The sequence below is a fragment of the Eublepharis macularius genome, chromosome 4, assembly GCF_028583425.1.
Source record: "Eublepharis macularius isolate TG4126 chromosome 4, MPM_Emac_v1.0, whole genome shotgun sequence".
In the NCBI taxonomy this organism is placed as follows: domain Eukaryota; kingdom Metazoa; phylum Chordata; class Lepidosauria; order Squamata; family Eublepharidae; genus Eublepharis; species Eublepharis macularius.
Window position 1 is genome coordinate 48084382 of NC_072793.1, and position 16224 is coordinate 48100605.

The 16224-nt window shown below is 42.5% G+C and overlaps 1 protein-coding gene across 2 annotated transcripts in view; it reads left to right on the forward strand.

The window, feature by feature from the left end:
• The window catches only part of MAP2K7 (mitogen-activated protein kinase kinase 7), a 48334-nt gene that overhangs the window by 14343 nt on the left and 17767 nt on the right, over positions 1-16224 (forward strand). For both annotated transcript variants that reach the window (XM_054976188.1, XM_054976189.1), the window contains 2 exons: positions 14290-14434; positions 15933-15999. In XM_054976188.1, the coding sequence (XP_054832163.1) occupies positions 14290-14434; positions 15933-15999 (212 nt within the window). The remainder of the gene's footprint in view (positions 1-14289; positions 14435-15932; positions 16000-16224) is intronic.

Here is a 16224-nt window from a genome sequence, read left to right on the forward strand (position 1 = left end):
TTCCAAAGCGGCAAGCCGCTTCGGAATTATGATATTTTACTCGCTTCTGTATGCTCTGTAAATATTCGGAGCATACTGAAGCAAGTCCCCCACCCCCAACCCCCCCCCACTTACCTTGTGCTGGAGGGGGAGGGGGATCAGCTGAGTGTCGTCGCTCGGCGGCAGCCACGGCGCTCGACGTCTTTGTCACTCTGCCGCGGCAGCGTTGCTTGGCCTCGGCAGTGGCTGATGCAGCGGCGCCACTCGGCCTCAGCGGCAGCCGCCTCAGCAACATCACTTGGTTTCAGCAGCAACAGCCACAGCAGCATTGCTCAGCGGTGGCGGCATTGCTGCTGCTTGGCGGTGGCCACCGCTGCAGCATTGCTCAACGGTAGCCGCAGCGGCGTGTTGTCGCTACAGAACTCGGCGGCAGCCTGGGGCCAGCTGGGTCCTCCTCCGCCACACCGCCTCCTGCCACAGTGCCTCCTCCACCGCTCCACGGCCCTGCAGGTGGCAGGGAGGGCTGGAGCCACAGCCGACTGTGGGGCCAAGGTAAGTGGTTGTTTTTGTTGGTGTTTAAAGGGCCCCGCCGCTGCTTGCAACTTTTAAACTAAGCCCCGTAGCTTTCCAAGGCATTCTGAATGCTTTGGAAAGCTTTGATTCGGGATTTCCAAATTGGGGCCAGCATGCCGTAAAGTTTCCGGAAATCCCGAATCTTTACGGATTGGGTTCGATTCGGGAGTTTTTCCCGAATTGGATATACGAACCGCACACCCCTACTTGGAACATGGGAATTCATGAGCTTCTAAAAAACAACATAATATTCCAACAGTATATTTTTCTCTAACTGCATACTGTTACATGGTGTACCACCCTATTAGAGCTGTCCATCATAAATCCTTACCTACTGTACTCCAGACATATATTCTAAAAAGATAACGTGACTGGAAGTAGGGGTATAGGAAAGTTAGCTCAGTCCACAAAATTGTGGTATAACAAGCTCTGCAGGACTAGCCACCTAATCAAGGGACATTGAAATTTGGGGGCTGCTCAGAGTTTGTCATATGGGTCCAAGGCACTTTTTTGGTAGCCCGTTGTGAGAGAAACTGCCTTTGTCCAACAGCTTCCTATTTGGAAAGCAAAACAGATACAGAATAAGAAAATACTTTACTAGTTCTTGTTATCTAAGTGTCTTTAGGTGGGATGCAAGCAACACGATAGATTTGAGCTGCCTCACAAAGCATTGCAATTCTGCCATCCTTTAGGGGAAACTGTGTCTGCAGTATCATTTGGAACAGACAATAGTATGTTTTGGGTTAAAAATTTCACAAGTATTTTTAAGGAGTTGGAATGCAGTTGCTAGGGTTGAAACAAAACTATCTCTGTGCTTCATGGCAGGAAAAGTACCAGAGCACTCACAGAGGCCCCCATTTCTCATGTTACTGTTTCTGTAGGCCAGTACTCCTACCCCTCTGCAGATGTTCGTTAGTACCATGTGTTTGCTTCAGTTAGCTTTTTAATTCAGATGTCACCTTAGTCTTCACCTGCTTAGCTTGACCTCTGGATCACAAGACCACAACAGCCGCAAGCCCTTTTTTTTCTGGGAAAAGTCTGGAGTAAATAGTATTAGGAAGCTATGGAAGTTATTTGTTGAAATATCTACCCACCCAGGTAATAAGCTTTAGAGGGGGAGGAGAGTGCCATTATTTATAATATTGTTATAGTGGACTAATGCCCCTTAATTTGGTTCAAGAATGGCTTTAAAACTGATTTCCCATTTCTTGCATCTAATTAATGAAACATTCGTTTATAGAAAGAGTTGGCGCAAGGCAAATCCCATTTCATTTTTTGCTTTAAAATATGTACCATGCTGCCATTTCTTTAATTTAATGGGCAGATCTCCTGAAATTTTACACAATTTGTATATTCCCATTAAATGTTGTGTGAACTGCTGGTATTCCTGTGTTCAGAAGAGCACATGCATCAGAGCTCTCAGTGACTACTGATCAAGGTTATTGGGGCTTTAAACATCAAGTTAGGTAAGAGTATGGCACATTTTCATTTGATACGCCCTGGCCCATCCCAGTGACACAGCATGGGGAATAAAATTTTCAAATTGTAATGAAGGTAAAGCAGGTTATGAAACAGGTTGCCGTTGTCTTGATTTATATAATCCCTTTAATAGTATTGAATTTTTAGCTATAATTTGAGATTCCTGAATTATATAAAGACTCTGCTAGCCTTATAGCAGAAATTGCATGCTCCATCACTCTGTTCTGTGGGGTGATGCCATGAGAAACTGGGCTGTGGCTGTGGAGAAAAGGCTATAACTGCTAATGGGAGAGGCAGACCAAATACTAATCTTCCAGATGCCCAGAGGTTTTAGGAATTATCATATTATGTCCGTTTCAGTCATTATAGGTTAAAACATTTTAGATTAAAAACGGTGTAATGAGACAGGATGCTCTATGCTTCTTTCAGTTTTGTTGTTTGTTGTCTCCTACCCAATTCTTGTTTAAAATAAGTGGTCAAAAAGAAATACAAAAAGAAAACATGAAATGTAGCCTTAGCTGCTTTCTGGTTTATAAGTGTTCTTTGGCGTCCACTCTTCTTCAAACCTAAATTTTCTTGCACATTTCACTTTAATGTCAGTGATGTGGGGTTTTTTTGGAAAAATTAGAATTGGAAAATTTTCTGGAAAACCATTTAATGAACTGATTTAGCATTTTTATTTTGACTTGTGTTTAATAAAGAAATTTATGGAGCACCTCATGTTAATTTTATGTCCCAGTAACAACCACTTGAACTGATATATTTTATTAGGCAAAAAATGCCAAATCAGGTGTAGTTTAAATGTTAAATTCCAACAAATTCAAAGCTTACTGGAATAACCCTTGCAAAAATGTAAGAATGGTATGTGATTCCTTTATTGCATTAGGGGAAAAAAGCCACAGGCACTGAAAACTGTTGTCACTCTAATTTTAACGTTTCATATGGTATGAACATGCCACCTATTTCAACAGAACTTAACTCCTTCAGGGAAGTCATTGGGACACCAATGTAGTTCTGTAGTTCTATTACAGATTGGTGAAGACAATATTCCTTCTATCATGTAAGAGAAGACATATCAGTAAGAATTTTAGCTTTGATTTGCAAAGTCCATCAGGTCAATTCATAACTTGATTTTTATTTGTATGATTATATATGTATTTGTCATTGTATTCCCTGTAAAAGCTGTAAAACTCTCAATTCCTTGGGATAATCACCTGAAAAACATTAATTACAACTTTGAAACTGCCAAGCTTGCCTAATATTGTAAAGGCAATGGCATTCTTTCGTTGTTGTTAATTTTATGAAACTGCACATCTTTTAAGATGGACATTTTTACAGAGAAAAAAAAATGAACAATTTTCTGCTCCATTTCTTTTCCTGATACTATAACAATATTGTAAATATCATGAAAGCTTAGGAGGAAAGCATATGTCTCCAAAACACATTCCATAAAAAGCAGCAAATGCACACAGTTTCAAGCCACAATTTGAATTCTCAGCAACCGGTGAGTGAATATAATAATTGTTCATTTGTCTTGGCTGCTGAAATGCTCTTCGTTGGTCTCAAATGGTCATTTTAGTTTTACTCAAAAAGACAACGAACTCACAGATAAAGCCCATAGTTGGTTCCAAAGAACTGTGAGTAGAGCTCACTCATGGAACAATTCCTTATTTATTTACTTATATCCCACCTTTCTCCCCCATGGGAACTTAAAGTAGCTTACATCATTCTCTCTTCCATTTTTATCCTCAAAACAATCCTGTCAGTTGGTTAGGCTGAGACTGCATGACTGGCCCAAGGTCATCCAGGAAGCTTCCATGGCAGAGTGCGGATCTTGGGCTGGGTCACCAGATCCTACTCTGATACACTATCCACTACACCTCACAGTCTTATCTATCCCTGTCTCTTGCAGCCCCCGGTGCAAAAGCTATTCCTGAGGGTCAATATGCCCTTTGAACCAGGGTGGGAAGCAGCTTAAATGGGAAATTACGAGCTCCTCCTTTGAAAGAGGAATGGCACCTTTCTATCCACCACTATAATCTTAATAGACAGTGAGCGGTAATGTTTAGTGGCCAGTTTGGATCAGATATTTCTATGTGGACCTGGGCTAAATTACATTCTTTGATGTCAGAATAAATAGGAGAAGGGGTATGTGTGCTGCCCTGAACTCCTTGAAGGAGCATGCGATAAAAATGAAGAAATAATAAAATCTTTTGATACTGACACTACCTTAGTCATTATTGGACATTAACTGGTTTAGTTAATGCTAATATGCAGGATGGCAATATTACTTTATTTCTTAGAAGTGTTCCTTTCAAATAAGACAACAGAGATTAGAATCCAGTACCAAATTAACTTTTAATATATTGTTGTTGATATATAATCTAATTTGTGTCCAGAACTCTCCTCTGCCAGAAGTAAGAAGTCATTTTCCTGCCCCATTTTCAGCCTTTTTACTGCCATTTTTGTAGAACATGGAGAAAGTTTTAAGGGATCTATCCATTTTGAGCGCTTTGAATCCTAATGCAGACATATTCAGAACATGTGCCCTGAATCTCAGATTTTAAGGACGTTTAACATTAGGCAGTCCTGCTTCAGATACCCGGTTCCCATCAATTTTAGAATTTCCTTGAATCTTTGTTCCTGCAATGCACTGTTGTTGTGTAGATAGACGTCATTCATTTAATAACATGTTGGCAAGACTTATTTTTTTAGCTGTTTTTCTGGAAACAACATGGAATTAATTTCCCATTCATTGGTGTTTTCTCATTTTACAGCATTTCAGAATCAATTTTACTTCCCATGTTCTCTAGAGTTCTGCTCATGCAAGGGAATCAAGGGAGTCATAGAGAACAGAAACAGTTTTTGTCTGTCTTTTCCCTATTTTCCCCCTTGCACACATTCCCAGTTTTTTAAGCTGCTGCCCAGTCACTGCTGCTGTATGTTATGTCCGTACAGAATCAAAAACTCCTGTTCATCTTCGTTCTTCTGTGCAGTCCAGGCCTGCCAACTGAAGAAGTTATTATCGCTTCCATAAAGCTCTACTAGGGGACTGCTTCTCCCAGTCACATCTCAGCCTGTTTTCCCAGCTAAACGGTTATGTGACTATGTGAGAGGAGCAACCCTTTCCCTCAGTTCTTAGCTGCCGTGATGAGAAGAACCTCGCTCAAGAGCTCTATTAATTTTTAACATTGAACGTTTTGTTTGAAGAGAAAATTAATTAATTTTGGATTATCTTCACTCATGCTTACATATTGTGTGTTTTGAGATTTTTAACTGGCTAGTTTGACTTTTGCACATCATAACTGCCACTCAGATTACTTCAGACTGTATTGTTTCATGAGGTACGCTGGCTATAGTACTAAGATGGCCTACATTAAGGAATAATTCTGACAGGCTCTTTTCCGCTGGCAGCTTTGTCAACTGCCGCGGTGGAGCATCTATTAATCTGAGACATAAATAATCCAGCAAGCTACAGCCGCAGGCAGCGAAATTGTCTGCCGCTAATGGACATCCAGGAAGCTTAGACCCCCGGGCTGTTGTCTGTCACTGATGGGTGTTCAGGAAGCTCAGGCATCTGCTACTAGGAGGCTTTCAAGGAGCTGTGACCCCCAGACAGTTGTCTGCTGCTAAAAGGAGTCCACCGGGCTCTGATACTCTGGCAGTGAGTCGCCTGCCATGAAGCCCATCTTGGGCTGGATCAGTGAAGTAGGACCCAAGGGTGAAAAGTACCATGCTCCGAAACCTCTTTTGGATCTGAGACCTTTCTTGGAGTTGAGATCCTTTGGATCCAAGACCTTCCTCGGATCTGAGACTTACTTTGGATCAGAGATCTTTCCTCCAGATCCAAGTTTTTGCTCAGAATCGAGACCCTTTGGATCCAAGACCTTGGTTCTGTGTCATCCTCGGAACCAAGGCTTCCTCAAAACTAGAAAAAAAACGCTCTCACCCTGATGCAAAGCTCATTGGAGCCGATGATCAGCTACCTTCTCATTGTTTTCTGCAAGAGATACCTTTATTTCACGTTTGTAGGGCAGTTCCTTGACCATCATTGTGTGCCTGCGGTGGGCGTTGCGTTTTAGGCATCAATTTCACACAGCATGTGGCAGTTTTGCACTCATTTTTTAAAAAAAGAATCTACAAGATATCTACCTGGTCATAGTCAGACGCCTTTATTTGACATGATGCTGTAGAGGTTCACATCACATAGGCATGGCGATAATTAGAGCAATATTGTAGTCTTTGTTTTTATTTTTTAAAAAGAATAAAAGAAAGAGAAAGGGAGAGTAAACACTGCAATTTTAAGTTGTTACAAGTTCTTAATCTTTATTGGCATATCTCCCATTTGTCTGTACATTTGTAAACTTTTTAATGCGACGTTTATTATGTATAATGATTAAGTGTAATGTTAGTAAATTGTGATTTAGAGAGATTCACCCGACCTCCTTGTGAGTGTGTATCTTGGTAATCTCCCATGTGAGATTGCACAGAAGAACGAAGAGGAAAACAAGGTTGCACTTACCTGTAACTATTGTTCATCGAGTTCTTCTGTGCAGGCACACATCTCTCCCTCCTGCCGCACTATGAACTCTCTGGCAAGGTCCAGTGTAAGACTGCAGCGACTCTGGAGAACTGAGGGAAGGGGTTGCTCCTCCCACATAGTCATGTGACCGTTTAGGTGGGAAAACCGGCTGAGATGTGACTGGGAGAAGTGGACCTCTAGTGGAGCTTTATGGAAGTGATAAAAACTTCTCCGGTTGGCAGGCCTGCGCGTGCGCAGTCCCATGTGTGCCTGCACAGAAGAACTTAATGAACAGTAGTTGCAGGTAAGTGCAACATTGTTTTCTGCTTCTCGTGCCCCCCTCTTAATTTTCCCCAGGAACTGATTGATCTGTCTGCCGGTAATCACTCCTACCGTTCTCAGCTCTCTGAACTCCTTTTCCGCCATTTTTATCACTAAGTGAGGTAAGGGTCATAAGGCTGCTTCTCCATTCACTTCCTTCCTCCTGGGTATGCGCACTCTTACTTTTTTTTTCAAAACCAGGAATGAGTCCGAACATTGCTTCTAGGGATGCGCACTTCAGGTTTCCGATTTGGGTTTTTAAACTGATTCAGACCTGATATGTAAAGATTCGAGGTTCCCAAATCAGCCCCAGCATTGCTGAACTGATTCGGGAATCCCAAAGCAAAGCTTTCCGAAGCTATTTGTATCACTTTGGAAAGCTTCAAGCAAAGCGGCAGCAGCCACTCCCGCAGCACTTTTCTAGCTGTTTGCATTGCAGGGCGCTCCCATCAGGGGAAGCAAGCGGCATGACATTTGAAACTTAAAGCGCCCTTTTCATGCCACTTGCAAGCAGTATGAAAAGGGGCACTTTCAAACACCACACCCCCTTGCTTCACCAATGAAAAAGGGTGCTTTCAAACTCCTCCCCCTTCCATTGGGGGAAGCAAGCAGCAGGTGGGAAGTTTAAAGCAATCCTTTTCTTGCCGCTTGCAAGCTGAACAAAAGGATTGCTTTGAGCTTTGGTGTGCTCCATAAAGATTCCCGAATCTTTACAGAGCATACCGAAGCTTTTAAACACCCTTCTGGATTTAGATTATCCCGAATTGTTTTCAGGTGCACACCCCGAGTTGCTGCTTATTCCCTGCTGGCTTTAAAAGCCAGGAAAAGGTTAAATGGCTGCTTTCTCCTCCCACCCTGCATGTTTCAGGCTTCTCCTAATGCTAAAGAGGGGGAAAAAACAAGCATTTTGCACCGCCATTTGCAAAACAAAGCGGCAGGGAAATTGCCAGGAAGGAATGAAGCAACAGCAGCATTTTAACCCTTTCCTGGCTTGGCTTTAACAAAAAAATAAAACGAGAGTGGAACAAGCATGAAAATCCCCTAGACCTCTGCAATCAGTTGCCAGTGGGCATGGGACAGCCCAGTCAGCAATATAGAGATGGGAGGGTGGATGGGTTCCAACATTGCAATATAATGACGTGATTTTTTTTTTAAAAAATAGTGATGTCAGCTCTAGCCCCACAAATTGCGACTCCAAACAGACACATCTCAACTCATCCACAGACTCCGAATCGCCTCGAGGTCATGCAGTGCAGAATGATGCGACCCCAAGCCGTTTCAGGACTGATCAGCATGAATGCTCAGCATCGCCGGCTTAAAGTGTGCCGTGCGGAATGGGCCATTGGCTAACTAGTTTTAATCCTCTTATTTTGTGTATGCTTACCTGATACCTTTCTGAAATCATAACATCATATGAAATTCTTGTTTCTTTCATGTGGACAAGCTTAGTGTCACTAAACTGGAAGTTGCTTTATTGGAAGTTTATATGGGAAGAAGCAAGGGTACACTAAACCATTTCAAAATGTATAGCACACTTTGCCTTTTTCACAAGTAGTTAGTTATATAAACCCTTCCAGTTTTTTGAGTTTGGAGATGACTGATTTCCAGGAGTATACCCATATCTTAAATTCATAACATTGTAATTGTTATGCCTCCTGTTTGTCCTGTTTTTACAGTATCTAATATATTTGTGTATTAAACCTGGTTTCAAGTGTAATTAAACTGTGCTGCTTTAAAGAGAAGCCTTGCGTGGGCATGCCCAATGCTGGAACTGGGTAGTTCTCTTAGCTTTACTGTTACCTTCACAGTAATCTCAACTGATCTGTGAAGGGACGGAGTGTGCAGGTCTGCTCTGCCTGCAGGTCTGTCTGTCAGAAGATCTGGCCTTGGTCATTCAGAGTACACTTTGAGTGGAGTAAGTAATGGGGTGGTGCCACATAACTAGCAGAGCTAGCTCATCTAAAATATTTCTAGTATATACCCCAGTGTCACCAGCTTTGACAGCTGTTTCTTCTTCCTGTATTTCCATTATGTGTGCAGTACCTGCTTATGCCCGTTACTGGAAACTATCTTCTTTGCTCTGCTTCTGCTTTTTTTTTTAATGTCCTTTCCCACTGTGTTGTTTTTCCCTCCGGTTTAACCTTTTCAGTCATATGGTAGAGTGACTGGCCTTTGTTGCAGCATGTTTTTTTCTTTAGTTGTGGCTCTCTGCAGATGGAGGCTGGTAGTTTGCATGATCAATGAGAAGAATAGCATTCATGTTTCTTGGATTGAGGGCTATAGAGTGGTAAAATATACTGCAGAAATGAGTTTGAACGTGCATTATTACACTACTTGAATGTGAAGGGAGAGCTAGTAGGGAATTGATAGGGAGAATGAACACTAGATATGCAAACGTTACCATTTCTGTATTAATGTCTTGGATGGAGGGCTTAGCACCCCCTCTGCTGTTTTACATAGCATGCTTAGTGTATCCTCTGCATTCACGGTGGGCATGTCTATCTGATATCATGCAGAAATCTTTGCACTCCAGAGGCTTCTGATGCAAGGAGCCATGCAGTGCGGGGCAGTCCATTTGAAATCCTGAGTCGCAAAGTCGCTTTACTGTGCCACCAAGTGTGACTAGTTCTCAGTATATGTCTATTCTGGAATGATTTATGAAGAAAGCACAAGCTTCGACCCAAGAAGGTGATCTGAGCTGCTTTGCTTTTGGAAAAACGAGCCAGTGTGGTACAGTGGTTGTCAGACTAGGATCTGGGAAACCCAGGTTGAATTCTCACTCTGCCATACAAGCTTGCTGGCTGATCTTGGGCTAGTCACACAGTCTCAGCCCAACCTCACTGGGTTGTTCTGAGGATAAAATGGAGGAGAGGAGAACATTGTAAGCCACTTCAAATCACCATTGTACACCATTGGGGTGTACAAATGAAGTAAATGAATAATGGCTTACTTAGGGTTTCATTTTGAAAGTTCAGAGCTGTGTTAAGGATTGTGAAACTAAGTAAGATGTGTGTATGCTCACACGATGTACCCTTTCTTACTGTTCAAAGACTTAGCTCTGCTTTTGATTCTGGGAACTGTTTTGCGTATTATAAAAAGCCTGTAAGAGGCGTGCAAGTCATTCTCGTGTGTTCCTCCAATTCTGCTATGCTGTGCAGTTCTGAGAGATCTAGGAGAGACCCATTACAGTTGATCTGAGGCAAGACATACAAGCTGGTTTGTGCGTTTTCTTTTGTGTTTCTTGGTGACATATGAGCAGTTCCATAATTAGGATACCTTACATATTTTGCTTAAGCCAGTAGAGGCAGAGTCTACGAACCCTAGATAACTTTGATTTCTTCCTATAGCTGGCCAAGTTGAACCACACAGGAAGCAGCACCCTAACATCTACCTTCGCTCCAACCTTCCATAGAAGTACAAAATGCTTGCCTGTCTAATAGTCCAAATCTGAGGAACCCGTGGTAGGAGAAAACTCTGACAAATTCATGGGAGAGTTCAGAACAGATTATTAAATGGTAAAACGGTTGCTCTTTATAGAGCCCTTGTATTTCATAAAGAGTTTTACCTGTCCTGTTCCTTCAGGGGGAGTGCAGCCCCCGCCAGGACAGGCTTCCAGCAGCTTTGTTGCTGAGCAGCAGCACTTCAGGCCTGTCCGAACTGAGCTTTAGTTTATCAGCCCTCATCCATCCCATTGCCATCTCCGTGCACCTGTTCAGGACCTCCATAGACGCAGCAGTTAATGGGAAGTAGATCTGGGTATCATCTGCGCCATAACTTCCTGGGTAGAACCCCAAATGGGAACCCCCTAAAAGTTGTGCATATACCCCTTAACTTTGGCCTCTCCCAAACTCAGGAAATCATACATCGCCTGAAAGCCAGGGTTCCTGTCGAATCCCAAATACTATAAAATTCCTGCTCATATCTGACAAAGGGAGCTTGACTCTTGAGCACTTATACCTTGGAAACTCTTTGTTGGTCTTTAAGGTGCTGCTGGACTCAAAGCTTGCTTATGTAAAATTCCAGCAACCTTAGGCACTCCCAAATGTGGATAGGAAAGCAGTCCATTAGGTGGGAAAGGTCTGCTTGGAGGCAATCCTCTGAATTGCCTCCCCACTTAAGATGCTAAAGGAATTCATTGATTAGGACTAATAATAGCCCTGCCAGCCACCCTTAGCATAAAATCAGCCACCCCAGGCACAGCCATCAGGCACACTGAGTCTTTTGTGCCCCAGGAGAATCATTTCTCACTGTCACTCCAACACTTATCCAAACTATCCAATAAAATTCAAACTTTCTTTCACTGTCCAATCCTAGTCCTAAAGGATGACTACCTCCAGGTGATGGGATTATCAGTACATAAAAGTTGCACTGATTCCCCAGGTACTCCCCCTACTTCTCCCCTTTCTTTGATACAGTCCTCATTACTTTGGGCCACACTGCACTAGAGAAACAGACATGATAAAACAGTTAATCTCCAAGTTGTAAGTCCTTGGTTCAAAGTCCTTTGGTAGGCCAGTCACTCACATCTGGTCCCCAACTGTAATGGGATAATACAGTTTATTAATTTTTGAGGGCAATTGAAAGAATTATGAAGATGTTATATGACAGAAGTGGGGTGTCTTTTGGATTTAGTACTACTTTCTGCATCATGCTGGGTTTTGGGCCTGCACAGAACAGAACATTTGGAGAAAACTAGAGTTGTGATATAGTCAACAAAATCTTTCCCCCGTCAGAAGTTCAGGTTCAAACCATATCAGCAAAAGCAATGTTAAGGAACACTGTAGATTTTTGTCCTTTTATAATCTTTCAAACTGACAGCCAGGATCCAGAGGACGCTGAAGGTAGATCTGAAAACCCACCTTCCAAACTGTTTTTTTCAAACAGGAACGCCTAACTTCCTCTCCTGTGCTACAGGGCAAACTTTTTTTTTAAAATGAGAAGTTTCTGTATTGTCTCCCTTTGACTGTCGTTTCCAGGTTAGAGTACTCACTCAGGCACTCGTCCTCAGGTCCATTCAGCAGAGACAAGCTGACTCAAAACATCAACTGCTTATTTGCAAGGAGACAATTCCAGCAACCAACAACTTCAGCTAACGTACAAAACTGGAAAACTGAAACTAGAGCTCCATCCAATAGGACCAAACTAAATCATGCAGATATTAGGGGGGGGGAGCAGACTGTTCCATTACATACAAACATATATACAATAAATATACCACAGTTTCAAAAGCAGTTTGTAATACTGCATGGGGGGACCATATGTTCAAAGAAAGTAAAAAATTCCCACTATACTAGTTCATGCTTTTTGTAGCTCTGCATTTTAGCCCAGATTTTAGCTTGCATGATGCATGGCATTTTAGACTGTTATGCATGGTTGCCACAACTAATCCTACTTTTCCAATCATGTTAGATTAGAATGGGGGGGGGGTGGAAGCATGGAGATTGTGGACGTTTGCTGAGAATTGGAGCATTTGTTTTGGAATCAAGGTTGCTACATGAATTCATCACACTTCCAAGGACTAGAAAAAATGCTGATGCCTGGAGTTGTATGAGAGGTGCCATCACCCCTATGATAGCTGAGTGATGCAGTAGTTGCATTTTTCAAATAGTTATCTGCAGCTTTAAAAGAATAGAAAAAATTCATTTTGTTAATGCCTTCTGTTGAGAAACCTCATCATAAAGGTGAGCCATGGTCACTACAGGGCCTCAGCATTGTTGAGGTTTATGGAGAAAAGTATGGGGAGGGGGGAGAGGATGTTTTCATTTTACACATAGGCAAGTACTGCCGTTAGACTAGCTGATTAAAGGGGCACTGATGTATGTAAATTTTGGGAATGACTGAATTACAGCTGGAGCTACAGGTCTTTGAGTTACAGCTCAGCTCTTACTTTGCATTCAGCTCAATCATATCATTCCATGGTTTCTGGACTACATGGAGGAAGCATAAGATATTGGCTTAGGATTTGTGCACTCTGGCATGTCAATTTATTGCCTCTTCCGAGTACTTTTCCCTTCCTTCTGTTCTTTTCAGTAGAACAACTTTGATAACCTGTCACAGGGTAGCAGGAAAGATAAAAGACAAACTAAGTGATTTAAAATTATTGTGTATATTGTGCTGGATCTAACTATTCAGCTGCTAACCATTATTACTAAGACCTGGGCAATGTAACCGCCTGTACAGGCATGCCTGTAATGCTCCCAGTATAATGTGGCTTCCTAATCCAGTTCTCAGGTATTCCCTTTTTGCATTTATGTCTGCTTTAAGATAAGCGGTTGTCCTTAGAATGTTTCTGCTAGGATCCAGGTCTGAACACCTTTAGACAAAGTCGGAAGAGTGTTACTGGCTCTAGCTTACAGAACTGTTACTTTGCCTAATTCTCCCTTGGTCAGGAAACCAACCAAGGAATACAGCTTCATCCCTAGGTCCTGCTCTTGGCAAGAAGACTTTTCAGAAGCTGTTTAAAATGGGCTTCATTTTAAACTGAACCACTTTGCTTCCTGGTCCTTTGTTCTCTTTAATTTCAAGCCTGTAAACAGATTGTCCAAACAGGATCTATGTGGACCTCAAATATAAGCTCTTACTGGTGCCATCCATCCAGCATCAACACACAAATGAAGCCTCTCCCCTGCCTGTGATTCCAACGGGTTAATACAGCATGCATAGTACTGGCATCCTGTCTAGCTGTGATGTTGGCTGCATGGTTTATATGGGCCAGAATCCCTTCAGAGGGAGATGTTGAAGGGACATTACATTCCAAACATTAATTGCCTCCCCACTCTCCGCAGAGTGTCCCTACAGTTAGTGTGTATATATAGGAGGTTAGTGTATATAATCTGAAAGTTTAAGAGCACAACATGGTGACAAGGAGTACTGCCTCTCTTTTGGTAGCTGGTGGTAGTATCCATGTTGTGACCGTTTTGAGGCTTCAGTAGAGGTTTTTAGAACTTGAAAGCTTTGATCAAGTCATTTTGAAATTGCACTGAAAGAAACTGGCTGCATCTTCTCAGTAGAGATTATTTGGCAACCAGTGATATAATGGGGAGTCTCTTTTCAATTGAGCTTTAAAATTCCTTTCTGTTACCACTAGGCATATCTACCCTCACACCAACAGAGGGGCGGGTCTCTGTTAAGGTAAGCCCATCTCCATGGTGATGCAGTCAAGCTATGGCTTCCTTGCAGATGGGTTCATCGTCCCCAAAGAAGTGGTGGTAATCAAGAGTAGATAAGAGAACAGCAGTTATAACCTAATGGTCTGTCAGAAATACAGCAGACTTTTTTTTGAAATTGGTAGTGGAGGTTATGCAGTAACCCTACGTACATCCCCAAAAGCATGGGGGACTTAGGCTGCAAAAACTTGAAACCAGGCCTCCAAGCATTACTGCCTCTGTTGGACTTTTTCTTTTCTTCTCCCACAGCGTTGCAGCTTCCCTTAGCCAATGATGGCAGCAGCCGCTCCTCCTCTTTGGAGAACTCACCTCAGCATCACACTCATCCATCCCGCCCTCGTAACATGCTGGGTCTGCCTCAGCCACCCTTCCTCATGCACAGAAGCATGGAGAGGTAAGCAGAGTTGGTCTCAGTTGTTCCTGTCTGGTGCCTCTGCTGAATTATTCCCCTTGGGCAGACCTGTAATTATGCAGAGTAGCATAGCAAGGAACTGTCCTCTGTAGCTTTTCTGTTTAGTGGCTGTTAAATTGATGGCTCCATCATGCATGACAGTTTAGTTAGCATCTGGTTCATGAACAATACAAAAAGATCTTAACAATCCACATGTTTACAAAGCTCGAGGAATAGCTTTCTCAGGGACCAAATGATCTTTATGCATTTTGATCAGATTGCTTAAAAATGTTGCTATACACTATCAGCTGCTTCACACCAGGCATCAGGCCTTCTCTAATACCTGATTCTAAGAGACCTACATTCTTTGGATGCAGTTGATAGAGTTTTGGAAATGGGCTCATAGTTTATACCATTTTGAGTTCATAGATAATGTCTCTGAAATTCTAGTTAACTGAAGTTTAATATTTATATTAAATGCAAGATTTGAATCCAGTAGCACCTTAAAGATCAACAAGATTTCCAGGGTATGTTGGTCTTTAAGGTGCTACTGGATTCATTTTTTTCTTTTTTTACTGAAGACCAACACAGCTACCCACCTGAAACTATATGAAATGCAGTATCAGTATTAGGCCATCAGATCTATTATCTCTACAGTTTGTATACCATGCCAATTTTGCCTACTAAATGAGGGATTTGTAGCATTCTCATAAGTATACAGTAGTGGGAATATCCTACTATATAAAAGGCAAGCCATATTGGTGACAACTCACTTTTTATCCCAGTGCAGGTGCACTCGCAGGCCTCTCTGTGGAAATAAAAAGTGAGTTGTCAACAATACAGCTTGCCTTCCCACTGCCACAGCGGCCTCCTTGGAGCCTCCGGAGGCCTGGGAAGACCCAGTACAGCAGAGGGAAGGCCTGGTGTGGCAATGGGAAACAATGGCAGTGCGACCCTCTGGAGGCCTGGGAAGGCCTGCCACGGCAGCTCAGCGCTCTGGAGGCCTGGGAAGGCCCAGCTTGGCAGCGGGAAGGCCTGGTGGGAAGGCCCATCCCTCTGGAGGCCCAATAAGGCCCACTATGGTGGCCCAGACCTCCGGATGCCAGGGAAGGCCACAGGCAGTTTGCTAGAGCCCGTGGTTTTCTCAATGGGCTTGGTTGCTAGTTGGTAATAATAGCCATGAAAAATGGTAGAAGAACTGTTGCTTATTTCAAATTCATAATGCAGCAGAAACATTTAACCTGCAATATTCTTATTTATAGATAGGAAACATTTAGGGTTCATATTTTTTGTCATTTGAAGCTACTAGTTTTGAATTCCCACAGCATCTAGAAAATCTGTGTGAAGATCTGGTTAAATATAATGTAGAGAATTGTCTAGAATCGAAGTTTGAAATCCTCAATGGATAAAGAGTTGGCTCTAGTAGAGAAGTAGGGTTGATATTCCCATGTTGTAGATGACATCTGCTCTGTATTATATTACCCGTTGTCTTTCTCTTTAGTATAGAGATCGATCAGAAACTGCAGGAAATTATGAAGCAGACGGGTTACTTGACCATTGGAGGACAGGTAAGTTGACTTGGTTTAGCACCTTAAGAGCAATGGCATGACTGAATCAATGGATGTGTTGCTTTGCTTAAGATAGGTTGTGTTTGGTGGTGGTCAACATGATAGCTCATGGATCTGAGATGCCACAATCTATGTTTCAAGCTGGATAGAGCACTGTTAACATCTCTAGCCTTCATTCTTGCTTGATTGTGGCGCAGACGGAAAGGTTGGCATGCCAGCATAGCT